At 38.7% G+C, this 14608-nt stretch overlaps 1 protein-coding gene across 1 annotated transcript; it reads right to left on the reverse strand.

The window, feature by feature from the left end:
• Nucleotides 1-10351: 10351 nt before the first annotated feature.
• On the reverse strand, nucleotides 10352-10971 carry LOC148018729 (uncharacterized). Its single transcript, XM_087701236.1, has 2 exons — nucleotides 10863-10971; nucleotides 10352-10641 (listed from the first exon to the last, which is right to left on the reverse strand). The coding sequence occupies exons 1-2, from the start codon at nucleotides 10969-10971 to the stop codon at nucleotides 10385-10387; spliced, it is 366 nt and encodes a 121-aa protein (XP_087557362.1). The 3' UTR covers nucleotides 10352-10384.
• Between the last annotated feature and the right edge of the window lie 3637 nt (nucleotides 10972-14608).

Raw genomic sequence — 14608 nt, forward strand, 5'->3', positions numbered from 1 at the left:
ACAACAGGTACTGACATAAGTTGCTCCTTTAACTTTCCAACTTCAGCTTTGACTGCTTCAATCGTCAAATCTACCAAGCCTTTAATAACATCATCTACATATAAGGACACTTGAGCAGCAGGAACTGGTGGATTTACAACAGGAGGAGTAGGCTTAGGCATAGAACTTGCAGCAAGGGTAGAAGAAGAGGTATCCAAGGATTTTTCAGAAGCAGATCCTGTATTATGATGCAATCGTACTCTCCTGCGCTGCTTCTCAACAAGAGCATTCACAGCATCAATGACATGTCTCCACTCGGTCTTTAAACCTGAATCGGTAGCTTGATCTTCCAAAAGATCATCCAACTTTTCCTGTAAATCAGCATCAGCGGCTTGTAAAAATAATTCCACTTTCTGCATCTCCAAAGCTTGCTGCTCAGTTCCATCCAACTGATCATAGCGGCTCTCAAACTCTCGCAGAAGGGCGGTAACTAAAAGTCCCTTATTAGGCATAGAAACCCATGCTAAGAGATTCCTGCAGTTCATAAGACCTGTATCCTACAGGAAATATTCATCTTTTAATGCCTTCTTAAACTCTGCCCAACCAACATGTGTTTCTTGAATTTCTGAAATTCGGACTTCAAGAGCGCGTACCACGATCCGCAAGAAGTAGTGGCTTCAAACATCTTGAGAAACCCCAAAAATTTTCATCTTTTATTCATACAAATGCAAGTAAGTTGACACTTGTTGGCCGTTGAACTGCTTCATCTCCTGTTGGACAGCTTTCAAGGCATCCATGGCATCACTATCACGTTTCGCGTGAGCTTGCTGCTGCATATAGGTTGTAAATGACTGAAACAGGTTCTTCATGACATTGTCATCTGTCATCTCTTCTTGCGAGTCTCCCATCTTGCTGAAAATTGGCGCATCACTTTCACGTCGGGTTCACCAGAAATGTCGTAGATTTCGTCTAAGGACTGCTGAACACGGAGTTCAAGTTGCAACAAGGAAAGAGGCTAACAAGAAGAATTCGAAATTTTGATGCAAAAGTTCACTATATTCCTTGTCAAGTAAATTACATGAGGTCCATGTTCAAAAAAATCTGTAGTATCTCATAAACTGTTTTACATTCAGGTGTTTGAAGACAGTTATGCCAATGGCACATAGACTTGAAGAGTCTTAAAGAGTTCTGCTAGGCAACAATCCTTGTGAACAATTCTTGATCTAATCATTTGAGCAATCAACCCATAAGTCTATCCAACATTCAGTACCAGTTCAAGGCTATTCACAGTTCAGAAGCTGATCGAAAACACTGCGTGAATCTTCCAAGCTTCCACACTTGCATACCTATCAATAAGAACATTACCAACAAGAGCACTAATCTTATACTTCCAAACCAACCTTCCAACTGAAGCCCTAAACTCTTGATCTCCCACACTATGCATAGAAATTATGTAATTAGCCTGAAGTTGACAAGCACCAGCTTCAAGCTATTTTCCATGCTGCCAGCACCAAGTCCATGCTATCTCCCAAGACACTGAACCGTTGTAGGATCTCTTGCTGTCTGAATTGATTTGACCATATGAAGATACTACATCAGAAGTGTCCAGAATTTGAGCAGAAAACTCAAATTCAGGCCATTCCTTCATAAAAACTTGTAGAGTTCTTAATTGGCATAGCATCACTCCAGATTCAGCCCATCTACATATTCAGCAATGCTCCATGAAGGCCTGTAGTGTTCTACAACAGCATAAACCCACTCCAGATCACGCCAACTCCAAGTCCAGCACATCTTACATGTACTATATCAATAAAATACCACTCCATTACCCCATCTTAGATCAAGACAAGAAATTTTTGTAACCAAGGTCAAGGCAAGAAATCGTTGTGGCCACTCAGGTACAGGATGCACTTATCCACGACTTTCTGCATCCATTCATATCGACAATTCTCGAGAGCCTCCGCACCAGTAAACCATCTTCGTTGTCGAGCATGCTGTTCAGGCCACTCATCCAGCTCCTGGCTACAGCCTCCTTGCTGACGTTTGCTCTTAAAATCCCATGTTCCTAGGCAGTCCTTCAGCTGGCTACGAACACCTGCTTACTCATAAGCTTCCGAATCCAATATTCAACATCAGGGGCAAGGGTAGCACCGACATCGTCGGGCAGGTTGTTGATGCCAATGGTTTGTGCTATCGCTTGGATGGTCTCCTTCCGCACGATGCTCATCTCTCTCTCTCTCTATTCATTCCTTCAGTCAGTCCCATGAGTCTCTTTCTTTTGTCGGTACGCAGGCTCTTAGCTTTCATCCAGCATTCCATGATATTCTGATTCGGATGGTGTCTGTGTATTTAAATTTCGCCATTCTCCAGCCTTTCAAGCACAAATTATCATACACGGATACAGAGGATTATTGCATGATATGATCAGGATCATTCTGAGTCTGTCAATTGAATATTCTCTGTGTCTCGCTCTGTCCACACGCCATTAATCATTTCCCAGTTTGTCGACTAGGCTCTGTCTGTCTCTAATCCGGGTGCAGCCCGCCATTCATAGCCTTTCAAAAATATCCCCCTTTTTCCTAGCTTTTTCCCTCTCCAATCTCAACATAGCATTCGTAAGGCTATTCTGAAAGTACAAAGCTTTCTATCTTTCCCTCCAACTTTCAAAATAGAAAGCCTTCTCTTTTACTACTTCAATGATTTCTCCCATGAATCTATGGTATCAAATGCACCAATTTATAACCAACCTTTGAAATCAGATGTAGCAAAGGATTTCTGTTGTGATCCAATCAAAGCAAGGTCCATAAGTTCAGCCATGGATGACATGAACCACAAGCATCAGAAAATTAGCACGATAGCACGATTTCATTCAATGCTTCAATGACCTTCGATATCACAAAGCTCTTTGGTTCATCTCCTCCATTCGCCTCATTTGATTCCAGGATTTCCTGCACTTTTCTTAGAGATCATTATTGAAATTATCAGCTTGATAATGTCCTTTGGCATCAGTTTTTCATATTTTTCTGTCACACATACAACATGTATACAAATAGAAACACACACAAACACAAACACACAAGTGGAGTATGTACATTGGGTGCGGATACTAAAAGGACGGATTATCTTAATGCATCAATCACATACAATGAATCACACGTGAAAAGATAACACAAATGCACAACAAAAATGGAGGTGTTTATGGCTCGGATGCGCAGCAGCACGACAGCGTATACCTTTGGCATGGCGCCTATATTTTGTCACGCCTATTTATTAAGGCGTCGGATAATTATTATTATTTTGTACGTGCATGGGTGCACGATTATGTTATTTCTATTTGGACATTGTATTAGGCGTACCAGACTCTTTGGGCACCATCCATTAGCTTTATTCCTATTTTTGTGTTAAAGCAAACTCAAAAGCTAAAAGCTTGCTATTTTGTAATTTGGGCTATTATTTGAGCCCAAATTACAAAAGTAGAACACAAGGCATGGGGGGAGATTGGACCCAATTGGCCTCTTGCTCTTGTCGTTCATGCTTTTTACCTTGTAATTTGTGCAAAAAGTAGAGTTCTATTGTTCTTGGGAACCTTGCAGCATTCACTACGCGAGCGTACAGCATCCGATCTGCACACCAAGTATACAACCATTATTGGAGAGGAAGAAAAAATGAGGACAAAAGGAAAAGAAATCACAAGCTATAGAAGACATCGTAGCCTACATTAGAGGGTGATATAGGAGCATGTTCAGTATATGCAAGGCTATTGAGCAACATTATGAACAATAGGAAATTGGATTTGAGAGCTTCAACATAGTCTCATATGTTATTCAAGAGAAATATAGTTCTCATTTAGATGGGATTTGACATAGGAGGATTCATCTTGGGAGAGCATTATGAAATATAAAAAATATCCCCGTCGTTGGTATTAGCGTCGGTATTAGCATCGCTAGAAAACCGTCACTATTTAGCGATGCAGATATCGACGAAAATAGCGATGGTTACAGACAATTTTCGACGCTAATACCAACGATTGCAGAATAATTTTCCGACGCTGATACCGACGGTTGCAGAGAATAATTTTTTTTTGTGGCAGAGCTGCAGATGTAGCCTTGCCACAGTTAGAGCCACATAGGGCTAAGAGACAATTCCTGCTGTCAAAGAAGTTAGACAATCGAGCCCAAATAATTACAAGACTTTGCAAACAAGTACTTTCATGACATTAATTAACAAAAATGTGCACTGCATTGATAAAGAAAATAACAAAACTTAAATTGAGAAGTGCTACTGCGACAAAGCAAATATGGAATCATTGGGGCAACATAGAAGTCCGAATCATATATACTTTGCTATTACATATGGAGGATAGAGGCCATAATGCCATACATAATACAAGATGGGGAGTAATCCTATGTACCCTAATCTTCTCTCTACGACTCATCCACATAAGAAAACTCCTCTCACTGTATTGGCATATCGAAGGGAGTCTGCAACAGCAAATGCATACATAATTGTGAGTACCAAATACCGATCGTGCTGAGGTGGAATGGGAAAGCTGTGCATCGGCTCTATCTCTGACCGGTGCTAGCTGCTCCGGTGAGAAACGCGCTAGCATCGCGTCGATGTCGTCATCTGTAAAATCCCGGTTCATCCTATCGTCGGTGCCCAAATCCTAAACCTACACATACAAGGAAAAATAAATCAACTTGATAATGAATTCCAAGACATAATAAAACTAAGACTTAATTTGCAAGACTTCATTTTAAAATAATAATAAAAACTAGATAATACAAAATACGATACTCCAAAAACATACAAAGTGTCCTAACCGATTTGCAAAAAGTGGACAAGATGTAGTGGGATGAATGTTTTGATCGAGTCACTTTTGTTTAGGGTTCCACAATCTCATCTTGACACAACTCAGTATAGACCGGAAGATCTATACAAAATTGTCCACAAAATGAGGACTCTACTTCATTTTCAAAAAACCCATCCTCTATCTCCTCTATCTCCATAGGTGAGATGTCTTGGTCCTCCAGGCAGTTCATCCTAGTTTCTTGTATGCCTTCTGTCATTGCCGCTATTAAAGGTGTCTCTTCTACGATCGGTACGGGGGTTCTGGCAAACACTGGGATACTCCTAGATGTCATGGGAATGACATACCACCATTGAGGTTGTTGCGGATTAGGGAAAAAAACGACCTGATCCATATTATGATTAGTATAAACGTCCACTTTGAGATTGCTAAAGTGCATCCATTACAACAAAAAACGAGGCATAGACGCGCACGTTAGATGTGCAAAGTCGGGCGCATCTATCAGAGCGTCTATAAATGCGTGTAAACGTGCGTGTAAATAGACTTGAATTTTGCGTCTATATATCCACGCAAATAGACGCTAATATAGATGCGCTATCAGACGCACAATTATTCAACCACCTAAAATTAGCAATTCACATAATTGAAAAACCAAAGTTAATAGTTATTTAACCAACTGAAATTGATTCTTGAGCATGCACATGTGCACATGATAAAAACCATAGAACTAAGAATACACATTGAATCATTGAATTAAAAAAATAGAGTTAATAATTTCTTTTTCATTGCTCTCTAATGAATGGCAGTTCCTCTAGTTGACAAGCCTGATATAAGTAATTAGTGGCAAGCGATAGAAACCTTACAATTAGTAGCAAGCATTGCAATATGTATCTCGTAATTTCTCTATGTACTTGAAGATGATAAAAGATACTTCCTTTTTATTATGGAAAATTCAATGCTTGCTTTAAAATTGACTATTGATTCTTGAGTATGCACGTGTGTGCATGATAAAAAGCATAGAATTAGGAATACACATATATTGAATCAATAAGCAAATTAAGTATGTTACAGTGAATGATCCATCTCATCTTCAATGAGATCAGCTCTTGCTAAACTATCTACTTCTAGGTCTATGTTACCAAGAGGTAACGAAACAAATAAGTCTATCCCACTATCAGATGTGTTGCTATATTGCTCAATAACTTCATCAATATCATCAACAATCACATTATTGTCTTCTTCTGCGTTTCCTTGAACATCATCGCAAGGTTCATCTTGTACTATATCACGCATATCATCCATTATGGTGTCATCATGCACATCATCATTATTTGTTGGAGTGTCATCTACTATCTCCATGTCGGTAATATTACCATATATTGGTTTTGAACGATTAGATATAGGGATGACATACCGCCATCGGTTATTATTTACCATTGGATGATACACAACCTGTATTTGAAAAACAAAAGCAATAAACTTAAGTACTTATTATATTGTGTATATGTATCACATGTATACATATAAAAAAATTAGCCTTTGCATATATACATGCTCGCATTGTTGAGGTAGTACTAACGTGTCATTCTTATTTTGGTGAAATTTTATAGAGTCAATGATTACAAAACCACTTGGATGACGTCTGATTGTGCAATGCTCACCATTTGTTACCACTTCTTTAAACCACTTCACATCCAGTACATATATAAAGAATCGTCTGAAGTCAAGCTTCAGAATATCTTGGATCAAGCCACAATAACCTTCCATGGTACCATTGCCAGCCTCGAAGTGAGCAAGGACACCACAATCTTGGGTATTTCTCTTTTCATCTATACGTTGAGTTCGAAGATGTTTACCCTCACACCAAAGTGCATTGAATAATGTGCACTAGTAGTAAAAGATAAAAGATCAAACATGTCAATTATTTATATAAAATAAAACTTATAGAAACAAATTAATTGATAGTATGTCTCACCTTTGATAAGCAACCTCGTGCGTATTCCCACTCTTCTTGAGATATATTAATTTCCTCCTCTTTTTCCCTTCTCTCCATTTCCTAATGTAACCAATCTATGTCAATATGACGTGGGAGCGCATTTAGATGATCTGGAAATGAGACATTACGTCCATATCTAGTGCGAAATTCTTGTCTTTCACTTTTTCTTCTTGCCCTTGCTTCATTATATAGTGTCACCCATTTGCTCATAACATCACTATTGAGCACACAAAAACTATTTAACTTACGAAGTTTTTCTTTTGTTAGCACTTTACTCATTCCTTTTCCTTGAGGTACTATAGAGGTCATCCTCAAGTCTTCATCATTTTTCCATAGTCGTGGTTGAGAGGGATCCACTTCAGCAAAATATTCAAAGATATAAACAAGGGATGATTGCACTAACCAACCCTCAGCCATGCTTCCTCAGGCCGTGCTTTTTGTCTCACAAAATCTTTCAAGGTTTTCATGAAGCGCTCAAGAAAAAATATCCACCTTACATGAACTGCCCCACAAAGTGCGATCTCATCAATCAAATGTACGAATAAATGTAATTGAGTAGTCAAAATGGCTCCCTTGAGACATCTCATACATCCTGTGGGTATTCGAAAGCTATATATTTGTTCCTTCACTATTTTTTCCTCGTTCTTTAACAATATCCAAGGTGCATGGGGTAGCTCAATCTTTCCTCTGGGTCCAATCCTCCTCAACCACAAAAGGGAGTTTCATGTACATTGATATATAATTCCCGTAACATAGACTAGCAATCTTAGTGGTTTAAAAAAAACAATAAATACCGGTGATTTTTCTTGGTCACATTCTCCATACAAGCTGAGGTGTGACATTGCAATTCGACATGCTCGAAAAATACACCCTCGACAACGATCACACATGCATTTAATTTTTTGTCGTAGCCATGCATCTCGATTATGAAGACGCAATGTTTCATCCTCACTTGAGAATGTGATCATTGACTCACCAGCTTGCACCGCACTAGGTGATGACGACGTCGACATGATTAAACCTAATTCATGACAACATCAAAATATTTTTCATTCATATGTTTACATAAGATCTTAATTTTAAATACACAAAAATCATCATCTTAAAACTTATCTTAACTTATCAAAACTTAAGAAGAATTCACTATCAAAACGTATCTTAAAAACAAAAAATTATGATAAATCCCAAATGCATGTCTAAATCCGCGTCTACCTATGCGTCTATTTTCACGTCTATAATCGCGTCTATCTGAAACATAGATGCACATATACATGCGAAAATAGACGCGCACGTCAAAATTCAAACCATACTTAAATCATTTCTTTTCAAACTGTACCTTTTCTTTCTTCCGGTTTTTGTGGTTCTGAAGCTTGAGTTAAGCCGACATGCAGTCTCTTCATACCTCACCTAGTCTCTTCATGTCTCACCTCCTCATGACTCACCTCTTCTTTCATTTCAAACACACAAGAAGAGGAAGAAAGAGAGAACAAGAAATAGGAGAACAAGAAGAAGCAAGCAAGCAAACAAGCATCAACGGATGGTAACTTACCAAGGAAAGGAAGAAGGAGAAGGACAAGCACCACCACCCGCCACACCAAACACCCAAGGTGAGTCTCTCTCTCTCTCTCTCTCTCTCTCTCTCTCTCTCTCTCTCTCTCTCTCTCTTTGTTTCTCTCTTCCTCTCTCTGCTCTGTCAGTGTATTTAGGATTTATTTGTGATTCCATTATTTATTGCATTATGTAAATCATCAATGGTTATCTTCGGCCTAAAATCGGCCGACCCAGTGCGTCTGCTAGCGTATCTACATCTTAGTGTAGACGCGGACATAGACGTCCAAAAATATCTCCTCTCAGAGCGTCTGAGAGCGCGTCTTAGAGCGCGTGTGCTCTGCAATGTATACGCGATGATACACGCACTACATAGAAGGTTGACCTGCAGTCTACATGCGATTGTAGACGCGCATTGACCTGGGATGCGCTTCTGGCAGCGCGTCTGTGCTGCACGTTAGATGTGCAAATAGATGCGCTGGACAGACGATGAACTGCAATGTTATATCAAAGTCTTAAAAATTACAATGTAGTGTTTTAAAGACGCAGATACCAACGATAATACCGAGGCTAATACGGACGCCGAAAAGAAAACGTCGCTAGTTAGCGTCGCTATATGTGTGTACCCTTGTAGTGCTTCTCAAAATCTCATATATACGCCTATTTACTATTCCTGTATATATTAAGCAATTTTTGAAAAGTCCATGCATAGAATCCATCTTAGTGCTTTCCTTCTACAATGGGTTCTTTTTAATTATCCAATTTTTCATCACCTTTAGTTGGACACTAGAAGATCCTTTTTGGATAAAATGAATCCTTCGAAATCATCATGGCTACTTTCTGCATATCCTCCTTGAAGTTTATTTACTCCAAGCTGTGTGCCTCTCCAAGGTACAATATTCTACTAGTCTGGAGATATATTTGAGTGGAAAAATATCAAAAGTCTTAATTATGAGCTATGCATCACAATGTGGAGGTTAACTTTTATCTCTTCTTCTTTAAGATTTGAATAAATATCATGCTAGAATAAAATCTAAATGTTTCTTAATTATAATTTTGCCTCAAGATAACTAGTTTGCAATAATATCTCTATAAAAAAAACATTAAAGAATACAAAAATTTCAAACATGGTTAAAGGAACACATTTGATAGATAATAAGCTACCATGAATCATGCCTATGTGAGCCAATAGAGCCTCAAACTTTGAGAAAAGCCAAATATCAACACAATAAAACCAGATTGAGAGAATACGAAAGTTGAATAATGGTCTAAAGTGTGTGAAGCATATAATTTAACACTAGCGAGGCATACTTAATTAATTGTCTAATATGTTGCACAAAGTGTTATGCCAAGATCTAACTTCCAATTGCACTAATATTCTACATTGATGAATGATCTTGGGATCAACAACCATGGTCTGGTCTGGCAATAGCTTAATCCTACGTATGAACCAATTCTCGTTTAAATTTTTATCCAAACCTTTAATATAATTTCAGATGGATTTTTGGAGTGGTTGCTTCGCTTTGTTGATGCAATGTTTCTAGTGTCGATAACAAAAGCTTGAAATTCAATATGGAAGATATTTTCAAAAGCATAGTATAGTAGCAAATGCAGTGGTTCTTCTACAAGATATTGAAAGCTCTGAAATTTACTTGGTCCTAATATATTATTGCTTCGTTTGAGAAACGTTAATACATAAGAAAGTGGACTCTAAGCCAAAATAAAATGCTCTTCGTACTCTTTCACGAAACCATGTCCATGACTTGGAGAATTACGTTGACATTCACACAATTAGGGTTTAGAAGGAAGACCAAGACACGAAGGAAGGCGTTCGGTACGTTCAAGTGATACCATCAATCGGTTAAGTACTAGCACTCCGACAGAATATCACTTGGAGAAGCCGGCGGAATATCCATTATCACAAAGCCTGAAAGAAAAACCAGTTGAAATGAAGGATGTTCAATACAACCAGATAGAGTGGCACTCTTCCGTACGGCAACTGGAAGCTCGTTGCCAAACCGAACAAACAAACAATCTAAGACTGACAGATTTTACACCATGGCCGGAGCAGGAGCGCTGGCTGGGCCGACGTTGTTGCAATACTTTTTGACCAAAGGGCACCGGCAGTATGGATGAGTGGCAGGTAGCTTCGTTAGTTGATCTGGATCACTAGCTGCTGCTGAGACGCCATCATGCACCGCAGCAGGAGCCTTTTCGCAAGAGTCCTTGAACAAAGGGCATTGGCAGTGCACCTTGTCCGCCGTCACCTCCAGCTGCTTAATCTGCATCTCATCCACCACGTCGGCCGCTGTAACAACACACAAGAAGGGAATGGAAGCGCAGACTTAATAAGTGCTAGATGAGTCACGATTATTTGCCCAAGTATGCAGCCTATTACAGTGCCATAACGCGATTAACAGAAGACAGCAAATTGAACGATGAGTGTAATAACATATGCTTTCGGTGACACCAACACTACTGATAAAGAGTACAGACAGGAGAACGCAAAATCGAGAGAGAGAGAGAGACCTTTGGCGTCCCTGAAAAGCTTCGCATCGGCTGTACTACGCCCGCCAGCCACAGCATGTAGCAGGATCATCAGGAGGGTAATGGTAGGGATGAGAGTAATGGTCGACATGATGGCTCGCAGTGATTTCTTACTTCCACAAGTCGACTATGCAAAGATCGCTAAACACCGCAGGTACAACGATAACTTCACAGCTCAGGTGCATATATAGTAGCCGCATGCTCTCGAACCGCGTCTACCTGCGCCCTACTCGAGTCTCGATCCGTGTGCCGCCTGGATTCTCCACCCTCCTCGTGTTTGTAGCCTCGCGTACGCATTTCCATGTTTTGTTTTTCATGGAAATCTTTGTGTAGGAGAAGCTATAAGCCTGTACCGTCAGTTCATCACGTTGACTGTGTGGGGATTCGGGAATTCTATTCTCTTCCACTTGTGGTTAACTCACCCTCCTCAAAGACTAGTAAGGGGGAATGCGGCATGGGGGTGGTCCCATCTAGTGTTTCAAACACCCTCGAAACTAAACAAGCTAAGACAGAATGCATAGCCTAGCATAGTAAACTAATTCAGCTTTCTTCACAAACAGGATAGATAGGGCCATTATATTCTACTCTCATTGAGCTCCTACATTTGTGCCTACACTTCTCGCCTGCCCCTCCACTATCTCCTCTATCACCTAGCACTAAATCTTGATCATGCTGCGAGACTTTGTAGGTTAGACAAGGAAAGCCGAAGAGAAGAGAAGGAATAGGTGGAGAAGAGGCTCCCACACTCACCCTCGCTATATCATCCTCTCAACTCTAACACTCACTACCTTGGCCTCTCATCATCATTGTCAACCTCTCTCACATAGTAATGATTGACGTATAGACTGAGAGATGTGTTTTCTTGGCTGATAGCCCGAGTCCCATTGTTAGAAAGATGCCAAAATAGATGGATTCATTGTTAACACTACTTTTAACGATGATGTGGGTATACTCAAATTGGTGCCACCTCATATAAAGAATAGTAGAGACTTAGGTTTTTCCTCCTAGGTAATGCCTAATACTTCATCACATGTGCTAGGGTTTACCCTCCTACGTAATGTCCCATACTTCACTATCCAAGCCAACGTTTAACCTTCTAGATAGCATCTAATACTTTAATATCCCATCCACACTGACTATATGAATTAATGGTGAAGGGATAAGAAATATTATTGATGAAGAGGCAGAGGGAATCACAAATTAGATGGTAAGAATTATGAATTTGGTGAGATGCTATGAAAGTGAGGGTTCTTGCATAGGTCTCAAAAAGTGACACGACCACTAGTTGAGATGGTAGTTGGTGAATTGCGTTTTCTTCCTTGTTAATGTATGTTTGTTTCTCCTATATACTAGAGTGGGTAAGTAAGGTGTTTTAGGTAGGTTAAAAAATAAGAGACAGTATGATTTTCAGTTTGTAAATAGGTTGGAGAATGTTTGGTTGATAAAAGGTGGAGTTTAGAAAATGGGACAAACATTATGAGAATGCATGATTTTTCCGCTATGTTGGGATGAATTTCTAGCACAAAACTATAAAATTTTAGATATGTGGGCTATTTCTTGAGTTTTCATGTTCAAGAATTTAGTCCAATGGTCAGCAAAACCTTTGAAAAATAGCCTTTCGGTTTAAATTTGCCCTTTATTTTTATATTGGAACTAGGAGAATAAAGGTATGAGTGACTAGTGAAGGAGTTATGCAAGAGCATTATATACATATCATAACCGTGATGTGCCATTAGATATGTAAGCGAGTGCTACTTAAAAAGGCCATTAAAAATCACAAATTTGATAACCAGAAAGTGTGGCACTTTGCACATGCTTGATTTAGTCTCCTCTTCCCATTTCTCCCTTTCCCCTTTCTTTGTTGATGTTTCATGAAAAGTGCCATAAAAAGTCATTTTATCTACCATTCGTATTTATATTATAGGAATTGAAGCAAAAGGAACCATAGAGACTATACAATGAGATCTTAATGGTGATGTGAAAACATAAACAAGCAATTGCTTGGGAGAGCCAAATGATAATGATAACTAAGTTTGAGTTAAGTAGCTCACTAGTTCTATTTACTTTGATATCCACAATGTCTATAACACTTTCTCTGGAGGTAAAAAAAAATTATGTACACTGAGAAGCATTTGGTCTGAAAAAGAGGTAAACAACACGAAGAAGAGATAAGATTTCCAAGCCCTAGCTTTTCCACAAATTGGAAACAAGGATCTAGGTTAATGCATTGAATTATACCATTTTCTTGCACCACATGGGATGAGGCCCATTGAGTCTATCCTCAACAAACTTTGTTGCACATGCATGAGAGTTTGCACCCTCATTGAACACACACCTCTTACACAATATGTTGGAAAATTCTTATGCTAATTGAGAACCTTGGATACAATGTGGAAGGGGAAAGGGTTAGACATGGACCATGAAGGAGTACTTCCAAGATAAAAGTTAGGGGCCAATTTTAGCACAAAATGCTATTTTTTGGAGGTTTTTTTGGTTATTGAGCTAGAGTTTTAACAAAAAATAAGCCCATATATACAAAAGATTACTTATTTTGGCCTACAATTCACCCAAAAATAGCTTTAAATTAGGATTTTCACATAATAATTGCCCAATTTTCTAACTTCTTTACTATTAATTAGCCAAACATTTGTCCACCTACCTACAAAATAAAAATCATCGGGGTCCCTTCTTTTTTACCCCAACTACTTGAGCTTAAATCAATATTTTTCATGATCATACTTTTCATCAAGAGTGTTAGGAGCATGTATGAGAGTGAAGCTAAACCTTCTAGTTGAGGGATGAAGTCTTGACAATCAAAAGGCATAATTCAATCCAATAATCTATATTAGCATTTGCATGGTGCATGGAAATGTCAAAATAGAGTATGCAAATAACATTTCAATGCATTAATTTCTCTTTTTTGTGCATTGGGACCATGACATGCATGTCATAATCTTAATTGCATCTACTATTAGATGCACATGTGCTTGGGTATATTTTCATCAAGAGCATAAGCATGATATTCTTACCGCTGCACAAGGGATGTGTAAGAGCCTAGATAAAGGGTCCTAGTGTGAGGAATTAGCTTCATTTCTTTCATCATGCCTTAAGGGATTTCAAAGGGGTTGTGTAGTTAGTGTAGGCTATATTTCATTCAATAGTGGTGAGAAAAGAGTGATGAACATGTATATACCATTTCCTAATTTTTATGAGTGGATACATTAATGTGTGCGTGCGTGCATAGACACGTGCACTCATGCATGTATACATGTGCATGTCCATGTACTAGAGTGTAATATATGATATGCATAATTATGAATGTTTTGATGAGGTTCACTATGTCTATTGTTCTCCTTATGTTTCTTGAATAATCCTTTCATATGTGTGCATGATAAAGAGAGATTTGTATCTTTGTGTCTTATGTGTATACCTATGCTTTTTGTCTAGTATATGCTTGTATTGTTTTGGATGCCTTACCAACAAAGACAAAAAAAAAAGAAGAAAATGTAAAGCATTATGGAGAAAAATACAAAAATAAAGTAAGAAAGATGAGAAAGAGTCAAAGGGTCATCACTTCCTACTGAACATGAGATGATTGCTAATAGAAAATAGGAGTCCAAGTTTGGAATGAGAAAAAACAAGAGGATATGTTCTTTGGCAAGCTTGATTGGAATTGAAAACAAGAAACTCTATACAAGTGTAGAGTATGTACAAGAGGACATTGTTTT

This window comes from Lygodium microphyllum, chromosome 20 (assembly GCF_053477565.2).
Source record: "Lygodium microphyllum isolate KBCC chromosome 20, Lygodium_microphyllum_v1.1.10, whole genome shotgun sequence".
Classification (NCBI taxonomy): Eukaryota; Viridiplantae; Streptophyta; class Polypodiopsida; order Schizaeales; family Lygodiaceae; genus Lygodium; species Lygodium microphyllum.